The sequence below is a fragment of the Astyanax mexicanus genome, chromosome 1 (genome assembly GCF_023375975.1).
Source record: "Astyanax mexicanus isolate ESR-SI-001 chromosome 1, AstMex3_surface, whole genome shotgun sequence".
In the NCBI taxonomy this organism is placed as follows: Eukaryota; Metazoa; Chordata; class Actinopteri; order Characiformes; family Acestrorhamphidae; genus Astyanax; species Astyanax mexicanus.
The window spans coordinates 12,706,000-12,730,422 of record NC_064408.1 but is presented as its reverse complement, the minus strand read 5'-3'; the positions used below and the strand labels follow the sequence as shown (position 1 = coordinate 12,730,422).

At 38.7% G+C, this 24,423-nt stretch overlaps 1 protein-coding gene across 2 annotated transcripts in view; it reads right to left on the bottom strand.

Annotated features, from left to right (window-relative positions):
- LOC103040062 (E3 ubiquitin-protein ligase RNF43) overlaps window positions 1-24,423 on the bottom strand; it is a 212,584-nt gene that overhangs the window by 186,731 nt on the left and 1,430 nt on the right. Inside the window, exons 2-5 of one of the 2 annotated variants that reach the window (XM_049466290.1) lie at window positions 23,729-24,244; window positions 22,366-22,707; window positions 22,177-22,271; window positions 21,808-22,068 (exon numbers count right to left, since the gene is read on the bottom strand). In XM_049466290.1, the coding sequence (XP_049322247.1) occupies window positions 21,808-22,068; window positions 22,177-22,271; window positions 22,366-22,707; window positions 23,729-24,244 (1,214 nt within the window). Of the gene's footprint in view, window positions 1-15,667; window positions 16,881-21,807; window positions 22,069-22,176; window positions 22,272-22,365; window positions 22,708-23,728; window positions 24,245-24,423 lie in introns of those variants that run through there. The other variant, XM_022665826.2, reaches the window with a different exon arrangement.

The following is a 24,423-nucleotide window of genomic DNA, read 5'->3' as shown; positions in this document are numbered from 1 at the left end:
TGTCCACTAAACTCCGTAATTATAAACATCATGAGGTTAGCAGCGCGCTAACTGACCTGTTTATAATGTAATCCCAGCAGTGACTCTGTGACGGCTGCTCTAAACTGCTGCTGTTAGCTGCTTGGGCTGAAAGATGAACTGTAGAGAGCTGTATTATCCGTTTAGTGGGGTTATTTTATTTCATACACAGAAGAACTTACAAATTTTTAAAAACGCTCCAGACTGGCTCAGCTGAGCCCTGTAGCCCGTGGCTGGGCTGCAGCTCTGACTAAGCAAAGACTGCGGGCTTGTGCTGTTGCTGCTGCAGCTCAGACTAGTGGTTGGATGAGGAACTGCTAAATCTGAGGAAATGCTAAATCTGTCACGTGTTCTTAACAGCTCACAATTTTATATTTTATATTTATTAAAAGCCTTATTTCAGTATCAAACGTTTTGATCAAAGTTAATATAACTTGTATTTGATGTCATTTCTATTCACTTGACTAGTTTGGTTCTTGATTGATGGAGTTTTTGGATTTCATAACATGACAAATTAAAAGGATTTATGTTAATAGAGCAACAAGCAAACATTTTTTCCATGCAACTGTAATATTTGATTGAATAAATAATATATTGAGAGTTATTTAACATTAAGGAGTCATTACATTCATTTTATATTACATCTGGTTACATTTTCTTATATTTATAAGTTACATCTGGCCCTCAGAGGACAGCCAATATGCCAATGTGGCCCTCGGCCAAAATGAGTTTGACACCCCTGATGTATATATACAGCTTTTTTAAACTAAACAACCAAATTATTATTAGTGGTAGCAGGCCTACGTTCTCTTCTCACAAACTAGCAGTTTTCAAGCTGAAAGCTAACTTAGCCTTAGCATTTCTTTATTTACAAGCTGAAAGTTACGACCTGTACAAAACTAGAATAGTAATGTTAGCTAAGCTAACTTAGCCTTAGTCCTGTGCAATAAAGGCTTACAGGTATATAATTGACACATCATTGCAACCACTGGTAAAGCCATGGAAAACTCCTAGCAACCACTTGGGTTACCATCATCTTGGTAAATGAATCTACAATTAAATTTTCTTTTTCTTCTAGTTGTAGGCTATATATAATTACTTCCCTACAAAAACTTCTATATCTCTAAAACAGCAAAGACATATATGTAGTTATTAAAGTAACAATACTTCAACTCTAAAGTATAGGTTTGGATTACTGTAATGGCCGCAGATGGACTTAACAGGCCACACAAACACATAGAGATGCACAGAACCCGAGTTCAAGGAGAGGTCCAGCAGTAATGCTTTTCCCATCCTCCCAAACTACTAAAGACCTAAAGCAGAAACACTGCTGCCTCCAGAGCAGCACACACACACACACACACATACACATACCCTACACTACACACTGCACCACTCACAGGAAGGAGCCTGACATTAAATAAATGTATGTTTGTGCAACCTCTAGTGTGTGTGTGTGTGTGTGTGTGTGTAAAGGCACTGCAAATTTAGCAACCAAAATTGTTCATCTGAAAATGAGAAAGAAGCACCAAATATTGGCCAAATAAGTATATTTAATTATTTAATGTCACACTGTAGTGTTTTCTCTAATGTTAGGACTTTTTTCAAGCAGTGGTAGCAGATCCTCGATCTCTCCTCACAAACTAGCTGTTTTCAAGCTTTAAGATACAAGCTGTAAAGGGCTAGAATAGTAATATTAGCTAAGCTAACTTAGCTGTAGCATTTCTTTATTCACCAAAACTGCTGACGTGAAATTGGTGGTGTGGTGCAGTGGATAACACCACTGTCTGCCAGTGAGCTACCAGGTGGGAGACTGGGGTTCAATTCCCAATCTGGGTTACTATGCTGTGCTATCCTTGGGTAAGACTCCTAACATTACATTGGCCTAGCTCTGCAATAGGAATAACCTTGTAAGTTGCTCTAAATAAGAGCATCAGCTAAATGCTGTAAAGGTAAATGTAAAATTATGATTAGAACAGCACTGCTGAGGTAAATGTATTGTGCAATGCTTACATTATGTGCTAAATGTAAAAAATATCTTTGTAATTGCTGCAAATCAGGGGTCTGCAATCAAGCCAGATATTTTTCAAGCCATTACGTGGCGGGACACAAAAAAAAATTCTGTAATGGGATTGAATGCTACAGACTAGTAGCTCTCCAGCCCAGAGGGTTGTTGAACCCAATTGCAGAACAGTTCATCTTAAAGCAGGTAAAACATATTGCTCCTCACGCAAGATCAAACCTGTGTCGTCAGGGTCGCGGTCCAATACACTACCACTGCCCGGCTAGTGATTTGGGACACAGCCGGGAAAAAACACCCTTATAAGGAGATAGGGAGACCAAGAACGGGCGGAAAAATGAGAAGGGGCAGGGGTGTAATGTAAACAAATGCTCACCAGAGAAACATTTTATTTATTCATTTATTTTTTTCATTATTGTTCATTACAGTTCAAACTACCTCATGAGCCAGATGATTAATGCTTGTTGTAAATCAATTAAATTGTTGTAAATCAATTAAAACCTGCCTTGGCCTAAATGGCCAAAAAACTCAACATTTAATTTCAGTGCCTCCCTAAAAATAAAACAGGATATGAGCATTTTTCATCCCAATCAAAGTCATACTGTATATTTACTATTTGTACCTCAAACAACGATTTAAAATACTGAAAAAAACTGAGGCCTATTTGTTCTCAAATGACGCTTAAATCTAAATTTCACGCATGTGACTCTTTCTGTTCACTTCAAATCTGAGTCATCAATCACTCCTTTTCTCTACCTCTGACTTCCTGACCACAAAATGACTGGAAATGCCCCACTGTGTTTGCTGCATACATACACACTTATGTACACACGCTTGTGTATATATCCCTGAGCGTCGACGGCTTGATGGAAGCGTTCTTGGAGGCCGTTTTCCTTGAACTTGCGGAAGAATGTGTTGTGTAACATTTCCAACTGACAGACACAAATACACCCGGCATCTGTCCCTCACTCTCTGTCTCTCTTTCTCTAATGACTTAACAAGAGACAAGCCGACCACCTTAAAAGCTTTGCCATGTTTCCTCTGTCCAGCACACAACACACACATACACACACATATACACTCACAAAGCACAGCTAGCCCAAGCAACCCCATGTGGACCAATACAGGCAGACAGGTTGACCCCGTTTTCCTGTGTACAGATACAGATAGCTTTCACATGCCGCCCCCCCAATGCTGAGGGTCCCTCAGTGTTTGTAACATTGCCCAAGACCTGCTCGGAGGACGGAAGCAGGAATCTCCACCATGCAACACTTTTAACCAATTACACTCTGAATCTATGCCATGAATGCTGCTATGTACACACTCTAATATTTGGTTGGATCGTCTTTAGCTTTGATTACAGCACACATTCACTGTAGCATTGTTTTTATAAGCCTCTGCAATGTCACAAGATTTATTTCAATCCAGTGTTGCTGAATTAATTTTTCACCAAGATCTTGCAGCAGCATTGATGATGCTAGAGTCTGACCACTGCACAAAGTCTTCTCCAGCACATCCCAAAGATTCTCAATGAGGTTAAGATCTGGACTCTGTGGTGAACTCTCTCAATCCATGTGTGTAAATGATGATCTCATGCTCCCTGAATCACTCTTTCACAATTCCAGCCCCATGAATACTGACATTGTTATCTTATGGGAATATACCCGTGTCATCAGGGAAGAAAAAATCCATTGATGGAATAACCTGGTCTATATTCAGTACATTCAGGTAGTCAGCTGACCTCATTCTTTCAGCACATACTGTTGCTGAACCTAAACCTGCAGACCAACTGCAGCATCAACCCCACATCATTTACTTAGTTAAATAGAGACTTTTTTTTGCCCAGTGTGAACATCACTTTCTTTTCAATGGATCAGTTTTACAGGCCCTAGAACAGAAATAAAAACCTGCAGGACTACACAAGACATACTAAGCCAAACCATTTCCAAATTTATATAATATTTCAAGTACTATTTCACAGGGCAGGACAGAGTGGTCCAGCAGCGCTAAAGTGCTATGGTCAGGAGATCACTGGTTTGAATCCCAGTCATGCAGCTTGCATGCATCAGCTGCCGGAGCCCTGAGAGAGCACAATTGGCCTTGCTCTCTCTGGGTGGGTAGATGACACTCTTTCCCCTCATTACTCCTAGGTTGATGTCGATCAGCACAAGGCATCTGTGAGCTGATGTATCTGAAGCAAATCACTGTGCTTTCCTCCGAGCGTGCTCTGATGCTACTCAGCAAATGTTCAAAAATTTATTGGAGGAGGCATGTGCTAGTCTTAACCCTCCTTGTGTTGTGGCATCAATAGTGATGGGGGATATATAGCTTAGTAGCAGCTGAATTGGTGGGACAATTGACCAAAAAAATTGGAAGAAAAAATAGGGAAAATTAGAAATAATAATAATAATAATATTTCACAGTAATTTTTGCATTACGATTAAAACAGATAATACAATATCAGAGTTAAAGTGAAGAAACCTTTGGATCCTTGTTTCATTTAGCACATGCTGTGGAGTCCAACAGGGTTCTATTTTAAGGCCTATAAATTATATTTAGAGTCTAATGAGTTAAATCGCCTCCTTGAAGGAATAGTTTGACAAAACATTAAAGAAGATTACACAGTTCTACTGGAACTTGTAAACACAAATTTACTAAATTATAATAATAGACAGAATTTTGAGAATAGACAGTGTTTGTGAGATTCTCATTCCAACACTGTAGAACTGCTCGAGATCTTTCTCATACGGGAAATCCGGCCCATATTCAAATGCAAACAAAATAAATCTTAGCTAATCACATATTGAGCAAACATCAAAGTCTCACTCTAGAGCCGGAATCAGGCTTTTGAAGACCGGAGACTTCAAATCATAAGATTATCACTTTACACTGGAGCTGTTTACACCCGGAAAAGAGCCGAGAGGAGCCCGAGCGCAGAACATCAACAGGCCCTGAGCGGCGGGGAGGGGCCCGAGGCCTGGCTGGGCTGTTATCAGTTTCCAGGGGGGGAAATACGGACAGGAAGCTCATCTGAATGAAGGGAGGGGAGGCCTATCGGAAGCTCCGAGTAAACAAGGCTCTCCTTTTTAATCATCCCAACTCACGTTTTCAACTCGGGACGCTTTCATCTCGCCTTCTCCCCGACGCATCCGCCGCCACAAAGCCTCCCTCAAGCTGGAGATAGTGGCGTATCCTCCAGAGAGAGAGAGAGAGAGAGAGAGAGAAAATATACAGGCAGGAAAATACCACCATACAACAAACCATAACTTTACACAGCCGCAGTGATGAAACGGTTGCCAACTGTTGTTTGTACTGAGATTATTTGTTGAGATTTACAGTGTAGTGCACATTTACACCCTAAAGGGTGCATAATAAGCTGGAATCATATCATTGTTGGCAGATAACTGCTTTAAAAAAGGAGTATCAGTCTATATTTGACCAACATTTTAAACTTAAGCTGGGCAATACAATGATTTTTTTTATTTTATTTTATCAGATTGTGATAAATGTCCTTATTGTACTGACAATATGCTTGTTTTAAGCCTATTGAGGATATAATAAGTGCTAGGCGTGTGCCATATCGTGTCTTACTCAAAAATATCGCCAACATTTTTGAATATTGTGAACGATATTATACCCTGAAATATATCGGCCATATCACCAACCCCTACTTATCAGATCAGGGTACTACTTTTTTGCTGTTTAAGAGAGAGACATATTATATCTGTCCAGTATCATTTATTTGACTTTAATCCTGGATATATGGAGATATTTGAAGTGTATTATTTTTTAATTATAACATTCTGGATCATTTACTTCTGTTACAAATTTGATGAAAATTCTTGTATTTTTAGGATCTCAGTTAGGGGTGTGCCATGTCATATTGTATGCAATAATAAAATATCATTTTTATTTTGTTGCAGTAGTGTATTTAATTTTTTTTTTCAAGTTTTTGTCATATCACCAAGAGTATTAATATCATGAAAATACCATGCAATATCATTATATTATTGTAGGGCCATATCGCTCACCTTTAATTAGTAATAACCCAGGAACACTAACCCAACTTCAAATTTTATCTGTCCTCAAAGCTAAATGTGCTACTTAGTAGAATCTAAAGTTTAAAACATATTCTGGTTGTTTAACACAAAATAATTCAGCATGTGTTTCTCTATAGCTTTAATATTGTCTTCAATATTGCATTCACAATGTAAAAAAAAATAAAAATTAAAAAAACCCATTGAATTAGAAGGAGAGGTGTGTCCAAACCTTTTCTTGCTGCTGTATACGCCACAAAAATATAAAGAGTTTTCCTTTAAAGCTGATCCAAGCTATGCATCGCAGTCAAATTGGTCAATAAAAACAGGCCTTAAACACCGACCCGAGGCTAATCATACCCGGTGTCTTTGTAACGCAGCCATTACAAAGGTCAGGGCAACCTCTTTCCAACACAAAAGAGGTTGCCAAAAGAGGCTGGAGGGAAAAGAGGAAGAAAAAACAATTGTAAGGAATCTCCGAGGGGAAAGTGAGCCTTATAAAACGGTTTAGCTTCTATTAATTGGGCCGAGAGCCCATCGCGGGATTAACTTCAAAAGGTGCGGCGGGCAAAACCTCAAACTGCCCCCTTATCCAACCTCCCCCACCCCCCCTCAGCTTTCCCTCCCACTCTCTCTGTGGGCTCAGGGAACAGCTGCCTTTCCCCTCAAGTTCAAAGCCGTCCCAGAATGCACTGCTCCGAGTAGGGCACGGTACGTCCGCTTTGTAGCGCGAGCGGCCGGGATTCCTGACCCCTCGGACGCGGCCAAACGCACGGATGTGGAGCCTGCCAAGGCATCTGTGCTTCTAGCCTTTTCAAAGGTACGGGCGCAGGACCAAAGAGCGCAGAGATACTGATATCGGACGAGAGGGAGGGGTTTCGAGGGGGCAACGGTTGGAGTCAAAATCCCTTGGTGAAGTGCTTAGCAGGCCTGCTGCCTGCCACAGCCGAGGCTGGTCCCTGTAGCTGGAAAAATGACCTTAGTGTAGAGCGTGGAAGGGTGAGGGTTTACTGGGGCATAAGACTTCATTAAGGGTTTCTATGCCTAAAAGGGAATTTATATATATATAAATAGTGGATGTGGTGACCTATGATTTTTTTAACATTCATTTAAAAATAGTCTGACCAAAGGAGGATGGGTCCCCGCTTACATTTTAGCCCATATTAGCCATAGTACATGTGATAACATAATGAGTCTTGGTTCATCCCTGGATTTCTTCATTCTCCACTGGTTGTTCTGTATTCTGTACTGTATGCTCAGTTTACCAGTTGCAAAAAAAGCTCTACAGCTCTGGAAAAAAATAAGAGACCACCTAAAAATTATGAGTTTCTTTGATTTTACCAAATTAAAAACCTCTGGAATATAAGCAAGAGGAAGATGGATGATCACAAGCCATCCAACAAAATTTTGCACCAGGAGTAAAGGCATAAAGTTATCCAAAAGCAGTGTGTAAGACTGGTGGAGGAAAACATGCCAAGATGATAAAGAACATGAAAACTGTGATTAAAAAACAGGGTTATTCAACCAAATATTTATTTCTGAACTCTGCAAATAACTTTTCTGCAAATAAATGCTCTAAATGAAAATATTTTCATTTAGAATTTGGGAGAAATGTTGTCTGTAGTTTATAGAATAAACCAACAATGTTCATTTTACTTAAACATAAACCTATAAATAGCAAATTCAGAAACTGAAGTGGACTCTTATTTTTTTCCAGAGCTGTATATAAATACATTTAATTTGATTTGAAGTAAAAGTACACCTTTTGAAGTGCAATGAAATTACATTCCTCCACACGTTCCTCTGTTTGTACAAACAGCACAATATTAAAAAACAATAAATATCAAGTTTTATTCTATAAGGAACGAACAGGACTGAGTTTAAAAAGGTCTTTTATGAAAGTATCACCACAGACTGTGCAACTCAATCCAAGGCTAGCCTGGCTCCTTCTTTAAAATGTCCAAAACAGAAAGAAATAGCCCCGGGCAAGAGAACATGTAATAGTGTCACGTCTGTTCTGTCCTACTGACATATAATCTTTTCCAAAAACGTAACCCAAGCACGGTTCTCAGCCTCAACAACAAGCAAAAATCTTCAACACCATTAATAACCCACTTTCACAAAGCAGAGTACACAGCCCGTACACGATCTGTTTCCATTCAAGACCAGTGGCTGCACGGTGATGCCCACCCCCCTCAATTAAATGAAACGTTTCCACCACCATCATCATCATGTCTAATCTTGTTTTTTTCCTCTCGCTCTTTCTTTCTGTGATCTGCTGGCTGGGCCCAGTAAAGCGAGGCGAATCCGGGGCCCCGAGAGACAACCGGTGGCTCTGGAGAAACACTGCGCTTAAGGAGATCAAAGCTGGACTGAGATGTGTAATTACTGGCGGTTATGAAAACTGGCTGTCATCTTCTGCCATGGATGAGCGTGTCGAATTCAGTGTAGCCCGAGGACAGCCAGGCAGGCACGCCTGAAAAACTTTGAACAAGAGAATAAGAAAAGCAGAGAGAGAGAGAGAGAGAGAGAGAGAGGAAAAAGAAAGAGAAAAGGAGAAATGCAGACTCTAAGAAATGCTCTAAGAAAGCGATTTGTCTTCCTCGTCCTTTTTTCTCCTTAGTGAAGATATCTGATACAGGGTCAGCCTCAGAGATCAGGGGCAATGAAGCAATGAAAGAAACGGCACTGCAACTTTATTTTAAGGCCTTAAAAGTTGATTGATTTTCAGTGCAAACAATTGACTGGACAGAGGTTTAACAAAAAAAACTAAAAAAAAAAAAAAGACTTCTTGTTATTTTTAAAGTAATTTCAAACCTCTACTTCAGAGGCAAAGCAATAAAGATATTTAACTATTTGCTGCACACACCTCTGATTATACACTTTATGCTCGTTTTACTGTGCAACAATGTAGGAGTAGCTTAATAAAAAACACAGAGGAACATATATAAAGTACCAGTATGTAGCGCATTAGTGTATATGCTTTTACAATGGCTAACAGTAACAGAGCCCTATGTAATTATCCTTATTTTGTCACAAGTTATGTTTTATTTTATGTTTTTTTTTGTTGCATTATTATCTTTATATTCAAAATCTGTATTTTTATGCACCAGTTATGTGATATATCATACTTTAGGTGACACTAGCTAAGCTAATAAGTGCAGGATTTTAGCTAACATTATTTGGATAACTTGTGTTATGTATTTTCTGTTAGTTATAATAAATGTTTAAGCTAATATACTATGTCCTATATGCAAATCCTTGCTTTCCAATGAAAAACAAATATGAAAAGTATTTCCCTTTTTGTTGATTTTTTGTTTGCTCCAGAATCAGTAGCAACTAAGACATTTTGTCAGTGTGTGCAAATATAATAAAACATACTGTGTATTGTAAAAATGACTTTAAATATTGTGATACATAATATTTAATATTACATACATAATGCCCAGCCCTCATTAGTGGCATATGACATGACAATAATGTCATTTATCCCAATTATTTCTGAGATAACATATTGCCCAAATGAAGCCTAATAAATGCAATGCCTAGAACTTAAATAGAATTATAAGTAGAAAGAACTCCCAAGAAGTTCTCCCAAGCCCTGAAAAACAAGACTGAGGAAAACTTGAACAAAAAAAAAAAAATCAAGCTTACCCTATAAGGTACCAATATTTTTTTCATTTGAACACATTATCTGTTCCTGACACTGTGTCAAAATTTCTTGATGAATGGACCAATAGAAATTCTACAAGATTACATGAAATTAACTCACAGAAAATTGGCCTTTTGCCTAAAACAAAAAAATAGGAAATGAATATGGCTAGCTAGGTATCATCTTCATTATGTGAATCTATAACAAGTTGGATGTTAATCCAGTTTATTTGGATTTATTTTAATATAGATTTTATATATCAGGATAGTAGTGTCTTATTTTGGGTACATTATAGACAGAAAACAGCATTCTCATACTGTTTCCATCACTGGAATTCAGATAATTCAGATCTGAAAGGGTTAACTAATTTTAGCCAGCTAGCTAACGACAGTTAGTTTTTGCTAACTGTTTGCTAACACATAAATTAGTTTTTTGTCAGAAATGCACACAGACATAGATCCATTCATCCCTACTACCTTATACCTTATATCTCCCTATATTCTGCTCCTTTGCTTCCACCAGTAAAGGGTAACAGGTCATTGGATGAAATGTAGCTTTGCAGCTTTTAAAGAAGGCCAGAAACTGATCCTGCACTGCCAGAGTAAACTGGTCCGAGGCTACAGATCGAACAGGAAAGAGTCTGTGTTAAATAGTCAGAATGATGTATCCCATTTTCTTCTATTCTTCCTCTGTGTCTCCCTCCCTCCCTTCCTCCGTCCCCTGGAGGAAAGCAGCATAAAGCCAGAGCACAAAGCGCTCCCCTGCAACTCAGGCCTGTTGCGACAGGTCGGCGCACCAACAAAGAGCACCTCGCATAGTACAACACACTCTTTGTGTGGTGAGAGAGCACCTTACCCAAGAGTGGGTTATCCTCACACACACACACACAGAGACACACACATACCCACTTCCACACATGCCAGTCGTTTTTCTGCCCATATGAAAGCAGCGGGCTTGCCACATGTAAAGGCTGTGTAATTCCTTGTCAATTACAACAGACAACACTGTCTGTTTTGCTACTCAACATACCGCCGCACCTAGAGAGTGAAGATAGAGCAGGCAGTTTCACATGCTTCCCAAACTCCCTCTTCTCCCTTTTTTCCCTGTTTTTCCCAGTACTGTTTTTACACTTCATACAGTTTCCACTTCAGCTGACCACATGCTAACTAGCTTAGCATTAATTCTACTGTCACAGGGGTATGATACAGGGTATGCTAAAGCTAAAAATAAGTTTTAAAATTACACAGTTTTTCACAGTTTTTGTTTTTACAAAAATCCAGCATAAAAAATATTTGGTGTCCAAAGTTTTGTTTCTAAACAGTAGTAATGGCCATCTAGTGGCCATGTAAGTATGTATTTTGCTATACTTTTTTATTGATTCGTCAAGATAATATCACATTAACTCAACATTTTATCACTGTCCAATGAAAAACAAAAAAAGACCAACCTCCAAAACAGCTTCTTTACAGGAGTGAGAAAAAAACTTCTTAAACTTTCAATGGAGATCAATGTAAAACGAGTTAATTTCAGGTAATTTTCAAGTATTTCTATTGGTCCCTGTGTAAGGGACTGTGGAGTTTTGAGGAGGAGGAAGGGGGGCCCTCCTCGCAGGGAGGAGGGGGAGAGCCAAATACTGTCTTTCTTCAGATATCTCTAATTCAGTGATCTAAAGCAGAGATAAATAGAAACACCCGAGTACCGAGTACATGGCATTCATTCATACTAGAGACCACAACTAGACATTTTAAAATGCATAAAAAACAATGGAATGAGATTTTTTAAATATAATGATAATTGTACATTATTTAAAAACACATAGCTGTCATTTTATTTGGACGGTCTACTATAGATGCCTCATAGCTGCTAACATTCAACTGCATATCTATTAAATGCAACTGAACTCTAAGATGAAATTCATTCCAACTCTAACCTAAACTTGTAGCTTAACATTTTAGGATTGGGTTTAGGGTTAGACTTAATGTTTAGGTTAAGGTTTGGTTTAGGACTGGGTTTTAGGGTTGATTTATGGTTAAGGTTAGGGTTGTAGTTAGGTACAGGCTTACACTCTGTAGAGAATCATTTACATTCATTACATTCCACTTACAGTTCAGTTACATTTAATAATGATGATAGCGATCTTGGGAAATCTTCACCCATGGATTCTGAGCATCTGTATTATGATCTTTCAATAACTATAATCATTAACAAATTGTGCAGACACATTACATTTTGTATTTTTAGAACCTATTATTCCACTAGGATCTTGCTGTGTTGTTAGAATATCATGTTCTTTTAGAGGCAAAGTTGTTCATGTTGTTACAGGATGCAAGACCAAGATGTTGAAAACTTCAATGGAAAAAGGACCCTGGATGGGAGATGAAGGAATAAGCTACCTGTAGATATTCAGTTGAATGTTAGTTAGTTAGCTAAGCATCTACGAGTAGTCTCTAATGGACCATCCAAATAAAGTGTTACCAACATTTAAAAAGAGCAGAAAGCTTTTAGAAAGATTTTTAGAGTTTATCACGACTGCCCTGGCAAAACTTTCCTAGTGTTCTATAGTGAATCTATCCAAAATATGACACACTTCTCATTTTGCATTGTTAGCATTGTCAGGTTAGCACTGTTAGTGACTACAGTTGATAATAATACATTGTTTTGGATTCAAACACCATTAAAACATGCCCATATATAAATGTTGAACAGTACTGTGAGGATGGCAGGGTTTATTAGATATAAATCTAAGGACTAAAATATATAGATGTGATAATTAACTGTATAATTCTGCTGCTTTTACTATTGTTGATATGCAGTGCAGCGGTCTTGGATTATGAATTCATTTAGAAATTCAGAATAGAAAATGCAACTTGTGGGAGCGTTCCAGTTGAAATTTGCTATTTGAAACTGAAGAAATATTAACATCCCAATTCAAATGGAACCCAACATTAGTTTAAGCCGTGTTATGGCTTCGGCAAAAAAAATGATAAAAAAATTTATATCCATAAGCTTGCATTGTTTGTTAGCTTTATTAGCCTTGCTACTCAAGTGCAAAACTACAGATATGTTGGTTTCGCTGAAAGGGATTAAACTCAGTCCTAGACTAAATTTCTCTAAAGAAAAATCTCTTTTCAAAATGCTGTGTGGTCCAAGACTACACTTAATCTCTGTTTTCTGAACTGTTCCTTTACTGTTGTTCACATTATCGTGGAGTGAATAAAAACAGATTTTATATCTTTATATGATTTGAATTTATTGGATTAACCCCTGTTAGCTTTATTAACTAGGCCATTATCCAGCGCTGCCCTGTACGCTGTCTTCAAAAACGAAAACATCTGGCAAAGCCTGGCCTCCGAGCACAAGCCCAACAGTTTACAAGCCCACAAATCTCTCACCTCCACTACAGCCTGGGTGGGGTAGCTGGCATACACACACACACACACACACACACAGTCACCTCACCAGAACTTCACTGGCAACATCACCTCATGTCAGCCAGACAGCGGCAAGATCTCTGATGAGATTAAAAAATGATTCTATCATGATAAACACGTGTGTCATCGGCTCTTTGCTGGGGAAGATTTAACGCCTGTCATCACCAGCGAGGAAATTGACGGTGCTGAGATTGAGAGGCACAGGGGTCACTGCGGTTCAGAATATGCCATCTCCTTCACCTACTAGCGAGGTTTTGCCAACGGGAGGTAGTTTAGAGTGAAATCTTGTCCAAACAAGCTAGAGGTATCAGAGAAACACTTTGAGTGATGCTTAAGGGTGATATGTCTGGCAGCTCAGTGTCTAATATTGACTTACGTCCAATAATACTATTATTACTATCACTACTACTACTACTGCTGATAAATAAGCTTGGGCGATTACGCAAATTTGAGCTCTGCAGAATAGCTGCAATAACAAATATGAAGTACCACTTGTTGTGAGCATTATAAAGCATTAGAATGTTTCTCACATTTATAAGGAGGATTAGGCTGAAATTCTCTTAAAGTTTGTATGATGTTACTGGAAAAGTTCATCCATTTTACATTTCTCTTCTAGAGTCTAGAGTTACGTACATTACTGACATTTAAAAAAAAAAGACATATAATTCTGTATGTAGAAAATAATTCAAAAATATCACCATACATATACATGCATTTTGAGTTTTAAAACAACCTCCTGACAGATTCTAACATTCTGTATTCAGTCCAGTATGTCTTGAATCACTATCAAAATCATCACCACCACCACCATATCTGGAATAAATAGCTTGCAAACCTTGGCTGATAAGTTACTATGTTTTACATAGTAAGCAACAGTTTGTTAGAATATCTTATTACTGTGCCAAAATGTTCTGACAGATAATCATACTGTATCCAAACCACTGCAGCCTCTGTCACCATCAATATCATCAAACCAACAGTCTGATTTTCTACCAGAATGAGCTATTTCCCAAACTATGGTTCCTATTCTGAACTGGTTAATACCTATGATACCTACTTTTTTATGATTTCAGGTTCATTTAGCAGAGAGACTAATGAAATCACGTTTTTACACTTGCTGTATTTAGTACACGATAACCTCTGTCAACAAAACAATCACCTGCCTCATGTTCTACCAGCATGAGCTAGCTCCCAAACTGTGGGCCCAGTGCTGAAACTATTATTTCTACATGAAACAATATGTTTACTCTTGCATGTTTTAAGGCTCCTCTAGAAGAGAAGTCCAGGCAGTCATATAACACACTTGCTCCACAACACACTGTTGAGACTTGTGGATTCTGTATCCAATAATATGTTGATCAGTCTTCAAACAACTGATGACATCTGCTTCTGCGTGGCTAGAATGAAAACCTGCAGCCACACCGGCCCAATGTGTGTTTATGACAGCTTTGCTCCCACACTTTAAATCCTATACTGAAAATTTGCATGTATTCTTCATGAAACAAAATGTTGACTATTGCATGTTTAAAAGCTCATCTAGAAGAGAAGTCCAAGTAATAACAATGCTCAATATTTGTTTTACAATATTCTATTGACATAAGACCCTTCTGTATCCAATAATCAGTTAGACTTAATTGATTTGATGATCAAAGATACTTCTATGTGGTTAGAATGAAAACCTAAAGCTACACTGGCCCAATGTGGACATGTTTGATGACTCTAGAGCATGAGCTATATGTTTACTATTGCATAATTTAAAGCTCATTTAGAACAGTTCACTTAATCAGAATACTCCACATTTGTTCCACAACACTCTTCTAACACAAGACCATTCTGTGTCCAATAATCAGTTCAAACAACGGATGACTTGACTGATTTGATGGTTGGCTTCTACATGGATAGAAATAAAAAAAAAAACTTCAGCCACACTGGCCCAATGTGGACATGTTTGACACCTCTAGAGCATGAGCTATAAGTTTACTATTGCATGTTTTAAATCTCATCTAGAAGAGAAGTCCAAGCAATCACAATGCTCCACATTTCTTCCACAACACTCTGTATCCAAAAAAACAGTTAAAACAAGGGATGACTTGATTGATTTGATAATTGAGGATGATTCTACATGACTCGAGTGAAAACCTGCAGGCACACCGGCCCAATGTGGACTTTGAAACTTATGCTGAAACTTTAGCTTTTACTTTGACTTGATCTAGAAGAGAACTCCAAGTGTAAATAATCAGTTCAAACAACGAATGACTTGATTGATTTGATAATTGAGGATGATTCTACATGACTCGAATGAAAACCTGCAGCCAAACTGGAAAATGTGGACATGCTTGACACCTGTTGGGTCTAATGCAGAAACTTTAGCTTCTACTAGAACTTGATCTAGAAGAGAAGTACAAGTAATGCCACAAATGCTCCACATTTTCTCCACAACACTCAACTGATGCATGACCATCCATCATGGCCTTCATCACCACTCATCATCACTCCAGTAAGCCCCTACCTGCATGAGTTTCCCTTGTGCGGATCCAGTGCTGCTTCCGGCGAACACGCCCTCCAGGACGATGGGCTTGGCCGTGGGCTCCTTCAGCACGCTGACCTTGATGACGGCGCGGGGCGCCGAGCGCTCCGCCTCCACGGCCGCCGCCAGCTCCAGGCCCGCATGGCCCAACGCCGCCTGCAGGGCGGCCGCCAGCAGCCACGGCCACAGCCCGGCCAGCCGCCGCCCGGAGACCCTCATTGGCCCGGGTGCATAGTGCAAGGACCACAGGGTTGAACGGCAAGCAGCTCCACGCGGCTCTCCTATTGGGAGGTGGTTGGGGTTGTCTCCTTACAAGATAATGGTAATGATGATGGTGATGATGATGAGCTCAGGTGGTTCTTCCTTCACCTATTTCGTCCTATTAAGAATAAAGCCCAGTCTCAAGACTGCTCTGGCCTGGCATGGTCCAGAAACTTGGAGAAGGCACAGTAGAGCATCTGCTGAGATACTAGTAATGCTAGCTATTAGCTCTTGTAGGAACTCATGAAAAACTTTGATCTAATTATTAAAACAAACATGCATTGGATGATGGTTTAGGTGATGCCACCTGATATAGCATATCAATGACATGCATGAACAGCTACAGGCCTGGATTTAGCCTGTATCACTCACTACTGAGGAGGAGGAGGTGAAAAACAGGATGCATGGTGAAGTAAAAGAACTGAGCATAAACACTAATGCTGCTGGAAGTGGGAATCTGTTGGAAGTGTGCATTGATCCAGAGCTTTAGATAAGATTGACAAATATACACAATATTCCGGATCACTCTCTGAAAAACAGTAAATGCACTAGTAGCCAATGTCTTCAGTACATTTAGTTAAGGGATACATACATATTTGATTAGATTATGGACAATCTAAGGGACACAGTTGGACCTGAAGGATCATGTTGTACCTTTAAGCCTTTGAGAAGGGTACTTCTCAAGAGTACAGTTTGCACTCTTTTTTTGTGGTGATGGGCAAAAAAAATGTACCGGTTCAGTACCTTTTTAAAAAAAAAATAATTAATGGGAATCATTGGGGGGAGTTTGAACAGAATTTTCCCCAAATCATCTCCAGACAACTACTGCCATTCCTAGCCTAGATTGATCAAAGTGTGTCAAATCTATATATAAATATATATATAGATTTGACACACTTTAGACTATATATATATGTGTAAAAAAAAAAATATATATATATATACACATATACACATATATATCCACTTGTTGACCAAAGCAAGGGAATCCCAAACAAAGCAGAGCAACAGGTTGTAGTGGTGTATCCTTCTCCTTGCTCTGCTCCTTCCAGCTGAAATATTTCCAAAGTATCCAAAATGAACAGATGTCAGATTGATCCAAGGGTTGCTTCCAATAATTCCAATGAACATGAACTAATAACCAGTAGATAGTGAACGTTGCAAGTCAACGTGTAGCCTTCAGCACTCCCACAATCAATCAAGAACGTATTGCAAGCTTTGCTGGCTGGCTTTTTTTCCCTTTGAGCCCTTTGAGTTTCTTTGCAGTGTGTAGTCCAATATCCATACAAGAAAAAAATCCAGAACACAAGGAAAAGTTAGAATCAGCTGTTTATCTGCAGGATCCTGAAGTTTTAGTCCACTCTACAGCAGGACAAGCAGGTCTCAAGCAAACCACGATCCACGATCACGTGTAATCCGCGCAGCCGAGCCGAGTAATCACTGCTTTTCCCAGGCGTGCTGGCCATCATGTGAAGCATGTTCCCCGCTCCAGCACCTTCCCAAGCCGCGCCTCCCATCTCCCAGGATCCGGAGCTCTGCCGAGGGGTACGGAGAAGTTCCGCGGCTTCAGAAACAAAACAGAACAACACAGAACACAAAACACGGATCCCTCCCAGCCAAAAAAGTTCTCCGCTGTTGTCTCAGATTAGTACAGAACTGAGAACACGCGCCTGCTTCAGGGGAACAGGCTGGAGAAGTTGGAGAAAGTCCCAGCGGCGCTGTAGTGCAGGAGCCCGGCCGAGTGTCCCTCCCTGGGGATCTCATGAAGCGCCTACCTGCGGGCTGAGCGGCGCGGAGGGTGGAGCAGAGGCGCTCCGCCATGCTGACTGTACCAGCGGGCGATACGCGGAGACCTCTAGCGGACGCTGCTGGAGCTTACCTACTGTTATATACAGCTCTGGAAAATAAGAGACCGCTTAAAAATTATGAGTTTCTTTCATTTTACCATATTGAAAACTGCTTGGATTTCTGCACCAGGAGTATAAGGCATAAAGTTGTCCAAAAGCAGTGTGTAAGACTGGTGGAGGAGAACATGCCAAGAAACTGCATGGAAACTCTAAAAAAAAAAAAACAGGGTTACTCCAGCAAAAATTGATGTCTGATCTCTATATGAAAACTATATGAATATGAACTTGCTTTCTTTGCATTATTTGAGATCTGAAAGTTCTGCATTTTTTGTTGTTATATCAGCCATTTCTCATTTTCTCTAAATGAGAATATTTTTATTTGGAATTTTCTGGGAAATGTTGTCTGTACTTTATAAAATAGAACAACAATGATCATTTTGCTCAAACATATGCCTATAAATAGCAAAATCAGAGAAACTGATTGAGAAACTGAATGTGCAACAGTTTGGGCATCCCTGGTCAAATTATTATTATTATTATTGATTTTCTGGTGAATTCTAATCAATTACTATGCATTTGCCTAATTATTATTAATTAAAAAAATGCTCATCCACACATACAGTACCAGTCAAAAAGTTTGGACCACCTCTTCATCTCATTCAATGTCTTCTCTATCTTTTTATTAATGTATGATTTGTTATATTGTACATATAATATTGAAGTCATTAAAGCTATACAGGATCACATGTATAATTATTTACAAGAGAGAGATAAAACTTTCTTATACTTCAGTGGAAGTCAATGTAAAATAGGTTATTTCAGATCATTTCTATTGGTTCATTGATCAATAAATTTTATTACAGTGAAAAAGGTAGTTTGTGTATTCAAACTACACATCAACAAAATGGAGATACTTGCATTTCATTGGCAGCTACAATAGTTTTTATACTTCTAAGTATCACATTAATCTTTAAGGACAGTTCTGCACAATCTTGGTATTTTAATCTCAGTGTCTTCATGAGGGAGAGTCACCTGGAATAGTTTTCTCAGCATTTTGAAGGAGTTCCTGGAGGTGCTGAACAATAGTTGCTGCTTTTCTCCAGCTCATCCTAAATCACCTCAAATCACCATCTCAGTTCATCAGGTTTAGATCAGGGGATTGTGGTGGACACTTTTTTTTACTGTTTACTACATAATACCATATGAGTATCTTAATTGTTTTCATTTCATATTAATCTAAAATGTAGAACATAAATAAAGGGAACAATTGAACAAGAAGGTGTGTCCAAACCTTTGACTGGTACCTTACTGGTACCTTACATACCAGCTCACATGTTATAACCAATGTTCTTGCATTGAAAATTGGAACTGGTATCATGTTCTACAGAATGCTGCACTAACCTGTGGGTGGTAATGCCTTCCAATAACTCAGGTTATGAGCATGTTAGCCAGTTTTCAACCTCACTTACAAGATAACATCTCACAACTTATACATGTATGGACATTTCTTCATGATTCATTTAGATTCCACTTAAGGCATGTCAGTTTAAAAACATACTGTATGTTATGCACTTGTCAATTTAATAGCTATGCCTGCCTTGTATGTGCATACATTAAGAAAATGCCCAATCACCATTCCACTTGGGTGGTAGACTATTTTGTGATAGCAACATGGTAGTGGCATCATGATGGTGTGTTCTGAGCTGCTACAAGTGTTCCTTAATTATTTAAACACTGTACTTGTGTACACTTACTGAGACACAGCTGTGTTATTTCTATGTTTTGTGGGTATGCAGTTACACACTGTAGCTCAGGGGTATTCACTCCCACTCCAGGAGGGCCCACCATCCAGCTCAGATAGGTGCTTCCCCTTCTTAAACACACCTACCAAACCTGGCAATTTACAGATGAGTTAAACCAGGTGTGTCTGAGCAGGGAAATCACCAAACTGCTTCACTGTGGCCCTGCAGGCCAGGGAGTGAATATCACTGATATAGCTCATCTTTTTTTCATTCACAATACGTGTAAACCATTATCTGGTCCAAAAGTGTAGGATTTCAGTGGAGGAGAACAGGATTTTGTGGCCAGTTTGGTGATATATATTTGTAATATTCCACCACCCAAACAGCATCAGCTCAGCAGAGCTAAATATGGGTTAGACTAAGGCTATGTTCAGACTGCAGGCAAATCAGATTTTCTTGTTAAATCAGATCTGTTGATGTGTTATTTGCAAGTGATTCATTTGAGCATCCAGACTGAGACAAATCTGTACAAATCTGACTGTAATTGCATTTTAAACATGCATTCTACCTTTAAATGATGATTTTAAATGTAGGTTAATAATGTCCAGTCTATCAAACATCTATCAGATACTTAGTAATACATTAATACATTGAAAGTGAACCTATACAATAGTATGTAATAATGGTATCTATTATGTAGATGTACCTTATAAATAAACAGTATATCTACCAATTTGTTCATGTTTAAACCATGAAACAAGAAATTATTTAACTGAATATTTTAAAGGTCTTGACTAATTATGATTTGCATTTAGTCAAATATAAATAAAGATTTTCAGTGAATTTAATGGCATAATAGACTCAAACGGCCAAGTCTAGTTCTAGTTTATATATATTTTAAATGAATAAATATTTGTTTTAAAATTCAACTTTGTTTGTGCTAAAAATAATTAATATTTAAAATGATAAAAAGTGTGAGTTATTACTTTTAAAAATAAACATCTAAATAAATATTAGAAAACAATAGCAAATAAGTTAAAATATTTTATAAGCAATAAATAAACATTCGGAGGATATAGCAAATTATTCACTTTATACAAAGACAAATGCAAATAGATAACAGAAATATTTTGTATTTTGTCCAACTTAAATTAAAAATATACGCTTTTTTGTGTACATTCTCAACGATGTTATATCCGATCCATTAAAAGAATTTGGCCTTAAAGTAAATGCCGATTAAAATACAAATACGGTCCAAAATTTAAACCAAAACCATGGAGCTTACAACAGAAGGGAACTTTACTACTAATTTAAAAATAAGGTGTGGTGCCTTTTAGATATATAAAAGCTGGTACATATTCCTCAATCATGCTTTCCAGATGAGCTGCTCTTCTGGTGTGGATGTAAGGCACTGGTGGTAGTGTGTGACGCTCTCCTTCTATCTCCTTCCCCAGAAATATCAGCCGTAAAAACAGCAGCAGTCTGAAACAAGTCATTGAGATCAAACAACAGATATATGTTATTGTATAACAATGTACACTGCCTGGCTAAAAAAGTGACCACCTGGTTTTAACTATAAGTAAATGATGTGTGGTTGATGCTGCAGTTGGTCCTCAGGTTTAGGTTCAACAACAGTATGTGCTGAAAGAATGAGGTCAGCTGACTACCTGAATATACTGAATATAGACCAGGTTATTCCATCAATGGATTTTTTCCTCCCTGATGACACGGGCATATTCCAAGATGACAATGTCAGGATTCATGGTGCTGGAATTGTTAAAGAGTGATTTAGCCAACATGAGATCATCATTTTCACACATGGATTGTTCCCCACAGAGTCCAGACCTTATCTCCATTGAGAAACTTTGGGATGTGCTGGATGAAGACGGCTTTGTGCAGTGGTCAGACTCTACCATCATTAATGCTGCTGCAAGATCTTGGTGAAACTTTAATTCAGCAACACTGGATTGAAATAAATCTTGTGTCACTGCAGAAGCTTATTGAAACAATGCCCACAGCGAATGCGTGCAGCAATCAAAGATAGAAGCGATCAAATTAAATATTAGAGTGTATTTTTTTAGAGACATTTTTTTTGGCCTGCCAGTGTATCCAGTGGGTGGGGTTTAAACATAACACTAAATGAAACTAGTAATTAAAAATCAATGCTTTGTTTAAAATTTGATATGGTATTGCAAAACAAATTATTGCAATGCAATCCCTGACTACATCTGTTGAACTTAAGTGAATATCAGTTATCAAAATCCTTCCTAACCTTCTTAAATGATGCTATTAATGATGCCCTCACTGTCTTTGGCTGGCTGAATCCTGCTGGACTTTTCTCTGCAGTGGAGGTGGAAGGGCACTGGTCTGGAGAGGACACATGGACACTGTTCAACTTGTGCGGACTCTGAAGCTCATCCACAATCTTAAACACGGTGTCCAGGTTGACATCACTTGTCCTGGAATCGCCACTGCCACCTGACCAGCAGTCTGGATTGTGATCGCTCGGGTGAAAGTAGCCAAGTGTGTAGGTCTGGTGGACAAATGGTAGAAATGAGTGATCTGCATTATTTAAATACTTTTTTAAAATACATCTATATGATCAGCATGTGTTAGCCATCAACTAGAGTAAGGTTCTTACAGGATAATAGCTGTAATGGAAGTATGGGGCAGCTGGATGATAAGATACTGCCATATCTGGAACCTGAAAGGAGCTGGGGGAGCTGCACGGTAACACTGTAATAGGCCAGATACATGTGTCAAGTAAAAGTTAAATGTACATATCAATGATAATAAGTCAGCATTTCACTGTATTAACCAGGTTTTTCACCTTCTGTGTAAAACCCTGGCCAGTACTGTGGATGATGATAGAAGAAGGGGCCGTTTTTGTGCCTGACAGCTGCAGCGCTCTGGGAGCCATGTTGAACGATGGTGGAGTTAGGCTGAACCGTGTATGGCAAATCAATTGGCATATTGTAGATCATGGAGAGAGGGACACCCTTGTCAGTGTAGATGTGTGTTGGTGAAGAGACGTTGCCGTGGCCCATGGTCCATGTGCGCGGTGGTACAGGGGTTCGGTCACACGGCTTCAGCTGCTGAGAGCCACTGGGGTGATATGGGGAAGGAGCACCTTTCACCCGTCTTTGACTGGGTTGTCTTTTTGAGACTGAGCCTGATGACACAAACAGAAAATCTGAAAGCTGTTTAAACCTTTATTTTGACATGATAAAAAACAGCAGTCTCTTTTATATTTGTTTTGATATTTATTGTATTTACTTTTAATTGTTTGTTTTTTATAGTTTATATCACAGTGAGTTCCGACCCTGCAATGTGATTGGCTGAAAGGCGTTTTATAAGTGATGTTATCAGCCAGTAATGCACAGTAACCAAAGCTCTCCATGTATTACTCCGCCACATACAGGTAACCTAGCAACGATGCAGCACTTTCAATCCAAACAGAGCAGTATTGGAACTATTTTCACTTGCGGAGTGTTTATAACCAAACAAATCATATTTTCTCCTCCTCTTTACCTCAGAATCATTCAATAAACAGCGGTAATGAAACTGAGGTATAATCTCAATAATACACTCAAGGTTTGGTGCTATAAAGTGTAATATTGGCACTGCTGTGCTGCGGTCGTAGGGACGAGGCCGCAGTGCCAATATTACATGTTATAGCACTCCCTCTCATATATTATTGCTTAATTATATGTATGCACTGTAGCATTGTGGTGTTTTTTTGTTACATTACTTTATTTTAATTTTATTGTTAATTTTGTTATATTTTTATTAATTTGAATATCAGTTATTACATTAATCACATATATAAAATAAAATAATTAAGTGCCTGTTGTATAAAGTTACGTAATAACTATCATTAAAACCTCTTAAACTGTAATATGCTGAATATAATGTGCTTATATTTTAATATTTTACCAAAAACAATCCTAATTTGTGCAGTGATTTAGGAACGAGAACTAAAAAGACACAGCGCCCTTTAGTGGAATTCCTTAGCCTAATATACCTCTGCTGATTGGTAGAGATGGAACTAATTATTTTATCCATATTTTCAGACGCTCTCTCAAACTTGTGAGATGATCATTCATTATAAAAATAGCAGAACTATTCATATCATATAATTAGCTTTTTTCAGATGTGGACCCTAACTGCCAAAGTGCTTTCATTCAACTAACCTTTGATAGAAGTGTCTTCATCTGCATTCAGCATTAAGCGATGAGCCTGTGCTGGAGGCCGGCAGCTCACTTTTAAACCGGCTTCCATCTTGGCCTTGTTAGCGCTGGTGAGTCTTTTTAAATTGGCCAGCAGCTCTGGGTGGCCCTGCTTAAAGTTAGGGTTGTGGAAATGGTGCTGGGCACAGTCACTGGCTGGTTTGCAGTACTTTTCCAAGCTGTCTGCATCTACTGCAACTTTTCGGAAACCGTAGAGGTTGAGCTGCCGAACAAAACTGGTGAAGTTGGTGGTTTTAAAAAACTCTAGAGATGCACTGCGGGTCTTTGTTTCTGGAGAAAGAAACTCTGCCTCAAACAGGGGCTGATCAATGATGACAGTTTTCCCACTTGGGTCCCACCTAATGGAGAGGGTGTTGGGGCTGTTAGCTAAGCACCACAACTTGGCCGGAAAGTTGTTGTGGTTGATTGGGAGGTTGAAATTAGTCAGGTCAGTCTCCATCTCGAAAAGAGCAGAAGGATCTGAGGTAGATTAGCAACAGATTAGCGAATTAGTGACATAAAAACAGAAACATAATGGTAATTACATGAGAGTTATTGCGAAATATGGCATAATACATGTCAAAAAGCCACATGGGCTTCAATAGCACCAATAGGTAAATTAGCCAATAGATTTTTTTACATGTTCACATTTAAATAAC